The sequence below is a fragment of the Podarcis vaucheri genome, assembly GCF_965113315.1.
Source record: "Podarcis vaucheri genome assembly, chromosome: 9".
Lineage (NCBI taxonomy): Eukaryota > Metazoa > Chordata > Lepidosauria > Squamata > Lacertidae > Podarcis > Podarcis vaucheri.
Window position 1 is genome coordinate 19,589,546 of NC_138767.1, and position 9,858 is coordinate 19,599,403.

Genomic DNA, 9,858 nt, shown 5'->3' on the forward strand with positions numbered 1-9,858 from the left:
ATTACAGTTCATGCCCTTTGGGGCAGTATTACCTATGAAAAGGTAAGCGCTGGATCAAGTGACATTCCACAGCACACCTGTTTTGCAGCCAAACTGCATTGTAGACTTGGTTACTTTACACTGAGACATAAAATAACCATGAAATGCCAGCTCCCAAAATTTAAGAGAGGCAACCTCATAACTTTTTAATTTCTTTTCTTAATTATTGATCAAGTTATCATCTAGTAATCATAGATACTTTCCTGGGCCTAGTTTTTTTAAAAAAAATCCTTCTTTTTGCATTGAAACCTAAGACAGATGACAAATTCAACGTAGCGCCGTGGCGATCACTCTGTCAGTGCAAGCATTTCAGCTTCCCAGACAAAACAATATCCCCTTTCCTCACCCTGTGTGCTCTTCCATGGGTTCAGTCAGCCACCCCAGAGCCAGGTTTGGCAGGGTACATTGCAGGGGGAGGGGGGAAAGGCCTATTGCATATGTACAAATCTACAAAATATTTATAATGTGGATCTGACGGGGTGTTCTTTAACAGTACTCAAATACTCATGCAACATGGCATATCTTTGAATGTCAGAATAACTAAGTTAGCTATCACTTTCAAATCCATATTTTTATTAATGTATTTTTGTGTAGTTTACATGCAATGGTTTATTTTAAAGGTTTTTCATTCTAAAACAAAGTTATCATAGGCTTTGTCAGCTGCTAAAAAAGAGTGGGGGGGGGATCCCCCAAGATAAATAAGGAGTTAAGTGTTGCCTGACACAGGAAATGAAAAAGCAATGCAGTATAAAAATGTGATTTTTATTTTTATAGTATCTTCATTTAACTCGAAGAAATCAGGCCTTTTGGTTACTGGAACAGAGCAAACAGTGACACAAACTTGATACACTCCAGCATTTTCCATCAGTGCCCTTTCAGTTACTGTAGTGTTTGAACAATACAAATCAAAGAAAGTGCTCACATTGGATGTGGAAACACAGGATATAGAAATATTGGATATTTTCATCCATGGGAGCACATCCGTGTCTAAAAATTCTGAAAGTAATACAGGTTCTGAGTATCTGACCACAACTATAGTAACAGAAAGCAATTTGAGTGCAGGAAGCAATCAGTGAAGCAGGCTTAAACCTCATCCAAACTGTTGTTATTCATTAATAAATGGAGACTACAAGGCATGTCCTATAAATGATTACAGTTCTTCTACTAGGGAAACATTTGAAGGACTTAGCACGGATCTTAAGCGCGTACGCTCAGATGTAAGTTCTATTGATACTTCAAAGTGGTACAATGGACGGGGGAGAGACTGAAATTAGTACATTGACTGACAGCCAGTACTTAACACTTATGTTTTCTTGGCCCGTGTTGCAATTCACTTTGTTATTCAGAGCATGAGTATTAAATTCTGGATCAGTGAAAGTAATGTTATAATCACTTTGTGGTCTTTTCTTGGTGTGATTCCATGCATTAAACATGGCACTTTTAACTGCAGAAGTCATGAATACGGGAAGAAAACAGTTGCTTCCCCACCCCCTTGAATTTGGACTTTTGTACTGCTTTGAGCAGTTCACTTTGCAATGTCGAAACTGTAAAATCACAGCAGAAAACTTAAATATAACAAGTATAAAAAAAACTGCTTGCTAAATGTAACAGGTGGTGTAAAAACACTTCCTCCCTTCCTACTTCATTAGCATCCAAGTCTATCATTTTAGAGCAGACAATTGGAAACTTGATTCCACCTGGGGCCAGAAGGACCTCTTCTGTGTTCCTAATGAGTCTGGTAAATTAGCCTTTGCTGACACAGTGAGAAGGGAGCACTTTGTTGTACATAAGGACTTGTATTGTTTGATCGCTACATAACTGAAAGGGCATTGATGTAAAAAGGTGCTTGTACAGAGGTTGGAGGGTATCGGGTTAGGTCAGTATTTCCACTGTTCAGGTAATCACATGGCAGCAGGGGGTGTCTATAGAATTCTGGACCATCCTCTTAAAGTTGCATGGAGAACTGTAAAAAATAAATAAAACCCTTTGCAATAAGTTCTAAAGTCACCAACAGGCCATAGATAGACAAAAATCAATTTTCTAAATGAAATAGCGTGCCCTCTTTTTCTAGATGTTTGAATGGTTGTGCAAACATGCAGCAGGAATTCTAGATCTGGCTGGTATTTAAAAGATAGCCTCCGTTCTTTGGCAGAGGAAGCTGGTCAAGCCAAAGACTTGTAAATAAATTTGATGCTGAAGTTGATGAAAAGGGGCTGCATACCACACACAGGACTCCTTCAAGAGTTTTCCATCGGATGGGCAGACTTCTCACGTGCATCCAGGAAATGACAGAGTCTGAAATTGAGTTTTCATCTTCTTCCAAAATTAAATTTATTCTTATTTTAGAAATGAGTATTAATTCTGTTTCAGGGTGAAGGTATAATAAAATGTCTGGAGCTTTTTCATATTTGTTTAAAATTTAGTTTTACTTTCAACATTGCTTTACCTCACTTTTGAATCTTCAGTCGTTTACATTTTCAAATTGACCCTGGTTTCATGTGCCAGCATCTCCAATGTGGTGCCCTCAGATACCCATTCACCCCCCTCGGTGCACACCAAGCGCTAGTCCCCTCTAAATTTCTATCATTCAAGATTGAGAATTGGAGAGGTGTTTGGAGAGGGAGCCAGTGTGGTGTAGTGGTTAAGAGCGGTAGTCACGTAATCTGGGGAACCGGGTTTGCGTCTCCGCTCCTCCACATGCAGCTGCTGGGTGACCTTGGGCCAGTCACACTTCTCTGAAGTCTCTCAGCCCCACTTACCTCACAAAGTGTTTGTTGTGGGGGAGGAAGGGAAAGGAGAATGTTAGCCGCTTTGAGACTCCTTAAAGGGGGTGAAAGGCGGGATATCAAATCCAAACTCTTCTTCTTCTTCTTCTGTTGGGGAATGATGTCTGTTTCTCAGGAGTGTCGCCTGCTTCTTTTTCTCTGTATTTTACTTGTTTCTTGTTGGAGTTTTGTGGGGAGGAGGAAGAATTCTGAGCATCACTAGTTTCATTCTGTGAAATAGGCATATCGTGGTGCTCCATTTAGATTTCTGAATGTGTCCCTGGCCCACAAAAGGTTGGCCATCCCTGTTAAATTAAGCTTGCCCTTTTCGCCAAACTGCATTATTATTATTATTATTATTATTATTATTATTATTATTATTATTATTATATATACCCCACCCATCTGGCTGGGTTTCCCCAGTCACTCTGGGCAGCTTTTCCAACAAAATATTAAAATACAATAGTCCGTCAAACATTAAAAGCTTCCCTAATTAGGGCTGCCTTCAGATGTCTTCCAGCATTCCATTCCAACATCTTCAGTTTTTAATTTCTTCAACAGTCTTGTATTTTAAGAGATGCTAATTCAACACCTTTCCCTTGAAAAATGGATCATACCAGGGCAGGCATTGTTAGCAGAGTTTAACTTATTAAAACCTTTAAACTATCTGTTGAAAATAATGCAATTACATTCCATTGTACCTTTTCATTCTCTCAGTATATATATTTTTTATAAATCAGCTTTGCTTTTAAGGTATGTTATCGGCATGTTCTTAACATGAAAATTGTCCATGTCTCCCTGCTTCTAATTGCATAGCATTTGATGATTTTGTTTCTGTTCGAAACAGAGGGCCTTTCCTGGTGGCCTTGGGAAAATCGTGGCACCCAGAGGAGTTTAATTGTGCACACTGCAAAACCTCCATGGCTTACATTGGCTTTGTGGAAGAAAAGGGAGCTCTTTACTGTGAGGGCTGCTATGAGAAGTTCCTTGCCCCTGAATGTGCCCGATGCCAGAGGAAGATACTTGGGGTAAGTAATAAAGTTGTCGTGTTAACGTTTTTGACTAGATGTTGGAATCCTTAACGCTAGATCAGTTCAGAAGTATTGGGACATATGCAGACCTAACCGTGGAACCTCGTAACGACGTTTAAAAGACTGAATTGTAGAAAGTCAGGAAATGCCTTCTCTTGTACCTTAGGTAAAGGTAAAGGGACCCCTGACCATTAGGTCCAGTCGTGACCGACTCTGGGGTTGCAGCGCTCATCTCGCTTTATTGGCCGAGGGAGCCGGCGTACAGCTTCCGGGTCATGTGGCCAGCATGACTAAGCCACTTCTGGAGAACCAGAGCAGTGCACGGAAACGCCGTTTACCTTCCCACCGGAGTGGTACCTATTTATCTACTTGCACTTTGACGTGCTTTCGAACTGCTAGGTTGGTAGGAGCTGGGACCGAACAACGGGTGCTCACGGGGATTTGAACCACCAACCTTCTGATCGGCAAGTCCTAGGCTCTGTGGTTTAACCCACAGCACTACCCGCGTCCCTTCTCTTGTACCTTCTCCAGGGTTAAATAATACACTGGCAGTGGGAAGACTTTTTATCATGTCCCTGCTTAGATTTAAGTTCAGAAAAGAATGGGCTGGAGGCTGTCAGGAACGATGCAATAGCCTACTTCATAATCTCTGAATTGTGATGATAATTAAAATGTTAATAATAATAATAATAATAATAATAATAATAATAATAATAATAATTTATTTATATCCAGCCACTCTGGGCTGCTCCCAACAGAATTGTTGTTTAGTCATTTAGTCGTGTTTGACTCTTCGTGACCCCATGGACCAGAGCACGTCATTCCCTAAACAGAGCTACCTTCAGATGTCTTCTAAAAGACAGATAGTTGTTTATTTCCTTGACATCTGATGGGAGGGTGCTCCACAGCCTATCATCTAAAGATCACAACATACAAATAAAAAAATGAGAACACAAAATACATAACAGCACAGAAACAAACCAATATGTCTCTAGGAAGCATTTACTAGTATCCTGTGAAATTTGTAATCATAATACCCCAGGTGGCGTTCTGCCTGAAATGCTTGTAAAAAAATAAGCACCTGCTACCTAAAACATTTAGGTATGAAATTTATTCAGGGCAGAAAAATTGTTCAAATTATGTGTTCAAATTCATAGGCATTGGGCGACCTGAACTCACCCATCTCTTGCTCCCTTGTTATGATTCTCAGACTACGAATGGCAGTAACTTCAGAAAATCTGGTTCAAGACCTACATTCCTCAGTGTTTTCTCCAGTTTCTTTCCTTTCTTTCCTTCTTTGTAAGAAAAAAGGGTTTCTTCATGGTCAAGAGAACAGCAATCCATCTCATTCCAGTCCTATAGTGATCAACATGGTGTTGTTGTTTTTTTGTCTCTCCTGCAACTAGGAAGTAATAAATGCTTTGAAACAAACCTGGCATGTTTCCTGCTTTGTGTGTGTGGCTTGTCACAAGCCCATACGCAACAACGTTTTCCATTTGGAGGATGGTGATCCCTACTGTGAGACAGGTGAGCATTTTACTTGACTCAGTATGCTTGTGTTAGTTACACTGGCATCATGTTTTCCCTCTATAAAACAAGACCCATCCCTTGCTGTTACCAGTACTTCAGACTTTTACAGATGGAGCTTCTCTAGTTTGTCTTGTTTGTTTAAACCAGGCTTCCTCATCCTCAGCCCTCCAGATGTTTTGAGACTACAATTCCCAGCATCCCTGACCACTGGTCCTGCTAGCTAGGGATCATGGGAGTTGTAGGCCAAAACATCTGGAGGGCCGAGGTTGAGGAAGCCTAATTTAAAGAAACAATTTATATACTGCTTGACTCCAGTTGCCTCTAAGCAGTGTCTTAAAAAGACAATAGATTTAAAGGGTAAAAATCAGTTAAAACTATAAAATCAGATTTAAGTAAATTTGGAGTCCCTGATTGGGTAGAAAGAGTGTGGGGAAAATGGCACTTGGTTTATTTCTGTCATTATTTTGATTATCTATATAGGGTTAGATCCAAAGGTTTCTTTCCTGTAATGGAAGAGCTCTTTTTCTGATGGAGAAAGGGAAATAAGCAGCTGGTATTTTTCAGCTGTTTTTATTTACCTGTTACAGAAAACTGTACTTCATTAACCTGGACCTTGGTCATTAGTAACTGCTTAAGATGCTAGTAAGAATACTAAAGTAAGAATCCCAAAGTAACATGTTCACGCATGTCTGAATTGGAATGTGTTTTGCAGAACTACCTTTGATGGCAAACGATTTTGTTTTCCCTTGTGTTCTCTCGCTCTCTCTTGCTCTCTTTTTTCCTTTTAATAGTTCCCCTATTTTTATCATAAAAAATGCAAAAATGTAGAATTAAAAATCACAATTGTTTGCTTTTCCTGTGTTTTTGAGTGGGTTAGTGGTAAACTATTCCCCCCCCCAAAACAAGACATAGGATTGGCAAAACCAAGGAACTGTCTTTTTGGCGCAGGATAACACATTGCTGTGTGAACCCAAGAGATGCCTCAAACTTGGCAGTAGTTAAGAGTAGATGGCGGTGTAAACCTGGGAACCAAGCTCAGTGGCATTGAGTGGAAGTAGTGAAGCTGCAATACAGAAAGAATAGTTAGAAGTCTAAGCTTAAGGCACCAGTTTTGCACCCAGCAAGCCTTCAAGCTAGATTTCTCTGTGGAATCAGAGACTGGAGATTAGATGTACAAGCTTCAATACAGGACTTCGCTGACTTGTCCTTTGTAAATTTTCTGTGCACAGATTACGTCAGGCTGCTGTTACCATGGTTTACGTAACAGGAGAAAAATCTTAGACGGTGTGTCTGGAGTTGAAAAGGAAGGAAAACAGAAGCTTTTCAATCTGCCCTGGCTACTGTTTTCTGTCTTCTGTAGAAAAGCTTGTAAACCTCTTGAAATTGTAAACAGCAGCCAAGTTAAATAGGCGTGCACCCATTTCCAATATGATACTGTGAAATGGAGAGGACTTTTTCAGGTTTAAAATGAGCTCTGTTTGAGTAGTAAGTTATACCAAACTTAGTAAACCCTTTAAGTTGTAGAAGTAGCGTCCATATGATCTTAAGGAACTGAGTTGGTCACTGGGAGAAGGGCGATGAGAGTTATAGCCATATGCTGAGATTGCTTTTGTTGTAGGAATGTATTGTGTTGGATTCCTTGGAGAAAAATGGAAGGGTTTCCTTGCTGTCTGTTTCTGATTTGCTTATATTGATTACATTTTTATTATTTAGTTTACTGTATTTTTGATTACGTGAGATGCTTTGACAGTTCTCACAAATGAAAGGGAGGTACAGTATATGAATTTCCTAATGAATAAATAAAAATGGTTCTGGCAAATAAAGAGCCAGTGTGGTGTAGTGGTGAGGGTGATGGACTAGGACCTGGGAGACAAAGGTTCAAATCCCCACTTGGCCATGAAGCTCCCTGGCTGACCTTGGGCCAGACACTCAGCCTCTCAGCCTAACCTATCTCACAGAGTTGTTGTAAGGATTGAAGGACGAGGGGGAATCATGTACACCACCTTGAGTTCTTTGAAGAAAAGGGTGGGATATAGATGGATGGAAGGAAGGAAGGAAGGAAGGAAGGAAGGAAGGAAGGAAGGAAGGAAGGAAGGAAAATAAGTATTGCAATGCCACAGTTCTGCAGAATTTCGTTTTTCTGATGTGTCTCTCTTCAGTTAAGGAAAAACCATAGGGTGATAATCCAATTTATGTAGTACAAAGAGGAGACCCACTGAAAACAGGAAATACTCTAGCCCATTGGTTTCAGTCTCTCTACTCCAGGCATGACCAACATTGGGTGTCGCTTATGTAGTGGTGGAATGCCAAAGGGAAAGGGGATCATGTTCTCAATTCTTAAATCTTGGCATACCTTACCTATGGTGTGTCATTTGTGCTTATGTGACATTTATTCAGATTTAGTGTTTGTTGCAAGTTGAGGCATTTTATTCAGTGGCCATGTTTGTGTCTGCCTGCACAGATTACTATGGACTCTTTGGGACCATGTGCCATGGCTGTGAATTCCCCATTGAAGCTGGGGACAGATTCCTGGAAGCCTTGGGCCACACTTGGCATGATACCTGCTTTGTGTGCTCAGTAAGTATAAAAACTTGGTTATCCATTGCAGCAATGCTATTGCCAGCCTGAGTAAGATAGGAGTAGCTTCTGAAATGCTCTTTTAATAGGGTTATCTTGCGTGCGTTATGGCTATTTCGTAATTATTTGGAGAGCACTTTGCTATTGTGTAAAGCTGGCCTTTTTTGTTTTTTCGCTCCTTAAAGATATATTTGATGTGAATTTGTTTGACACTGTTTTCTTAAAACCCTTTAATCATTCAGATTTTTTCCCATCAGTTGCCAAACATACAAGTTTGTAGTCTTCTGTTTGAAGGGCTGTAGTTCAGTTGTAGAGCAGATTATCTGCATGCAGGTGCTTCCTACATTAATGGTTCCTAGATGGACTTAAATTCAATTCCCAACTCAACTATAAAGCTCAGTGGATGGCCCTGAGCCCAGTCAATATCTCTATGTTCATAGAGAACATAGGAAGATAAAAAAAGGAAGCTGGAGCCCATTTATATTTTTCCTTGGGAGAAGAGCAGTACAAAAATACAAGTTGTATCCAAGCCATTGTGAGCACAAGCTAGTGGCATTCCCCATGCCATCCTTCCCACTTTAGCTCCTGGTTGTCTCAGAAAACCTCTCCTGAGACTGACCTTCCTAGGTGAAAGGTTATTGGTGGCTTCTAACAACAGTAGAACATTCACAGAGTAAAGCCATCACTGAATCAAATCAGTTCAATAGTGAATTCATTTTTCAAGTATGGATCTTTGCTGACAGCCACACACACACGCATGAGATACATCAGCAGCCTTGTGGGGGAAACCCAGTGTTTGCAAAAAGTATGCTTAGAAAGAAAGCATCCTAAGGTAGGGGACCCCAAAACTGTTTAGTAGAAAACTGAGCATCTTCAGTAGCCAAGGAATGCTGGTTTCGGTTAAATGGGAGGATAAAGGAATGGGCATCCATAAAGAGAGCATGACTGGCTAGAGCCCTGAACAGGAGCACTCTACACCACAACATTTTGTTGCAGATTCCACTTGTATTTTACTAATGTTAAAAGCAAAACAAAAAAACAGACTAGTTCATTTAGAATTAAGCGTGATGAGCACCTAAAACACCTACATTGTTATTAACCGATGTGCTAATTTCTGTCTTTTTGAATTTCATTTCAGGTGTGCTGTGAGAGTTTGGAAGGCCACACTTTTTTCTCCAAGAAGGACAAGCCCCTTTGCAAGAAACATGCCCACTCCGTGAACATCTGAAGCTCTGGGGGTTGCTGAATAATAGATATTGACAGGGAAATAAAGTTCCTGGGTTTTGGTTTTCAGTAGGCTTACTGAAGTATTTATCTAGACTTTTTAATTGTAGAAGTGGAGATTGGGGTGGGGAAGGAATAAAGCTTATGACTGTTTCATGTAATACAACAAGGAGCATTTAGAGCCCTGCAGATGTTGCTGGACTCAAATTCTCATCATCCCTGACCACTGGCCACATTAGCTGAGATTGATGGAAATTGGAACCCAAGTATGTATGTTGTGTTATTGTATAGCGATTTTATGTTGTAACCGCCCTGAGAGTATAGGGTGGCATACAAATTTAATAAATAATAAAATAATAATAAGAGCAGGGGAGGGGGCGACAGGTTCCCCACCCCTGATTTAAAATGACTTAGAGTAGTACTGTCAGACAAATAAAGATGGACACACTCTCTTAGTGAGAGCAAACCTTTGGGACTTTGTGGGGTGGGCTCTTTCGTTTTTCTTTTTAAGAAAGGGCGATATTTTTTCAATCACACATTTTGTAGCTCAGCTTGCATTTGTATTTAAGTGCCACTAGTGGTAAACTAAAGGTGGGTTTATTGCTGCTTCCTTAGGTAGGAGAGAGAGGGAGGAGGTCCAATTTTAGATAATCAGTTTAACTGGTATGTATCATATGCATTTCAGAAATATA

General features: G+C 40.2%; 1 protein-coding gene across 5 annotated transcripts in view; it reads left to right on the plus strand.

The window, feature by feature from the left end:
* PDLIM5 (PDZ and LIM domain 5) overlaps positions 1-9,235 on the plus strand; it is a 123,104-nt gene extending 113,869 nt beyond the window's left edge. For all 5 annotated transcript variants that reach the window (XM_082236379.1, XM_082236378.1, XM_082236380.1 and 2 more), the window contains 4 exons: positions 3,652-3,832; positions 5,242-5,362; positions 7,827-7,942; positions 9,081-9,235. In XM_082236379.1, coding sequence (XP_082092505.1) covers positions 3,652-3,832; positions 5,242-5,362; positions 7,827-7,942; positions 9,081-9,170 — 508 coding nt within the window. In that variant the 3' untranslated portion in view covers positions 9,171-9,235. The remainder of the gene's footprint in view (positions 1-3,651; positions 3,833-5,241; positions 5,363-7,826; positions 7,943-9,080) is intronic.
* The last annotated feature ends 623 nt before the right edge of the window (positions 9,236-9,858 follow it).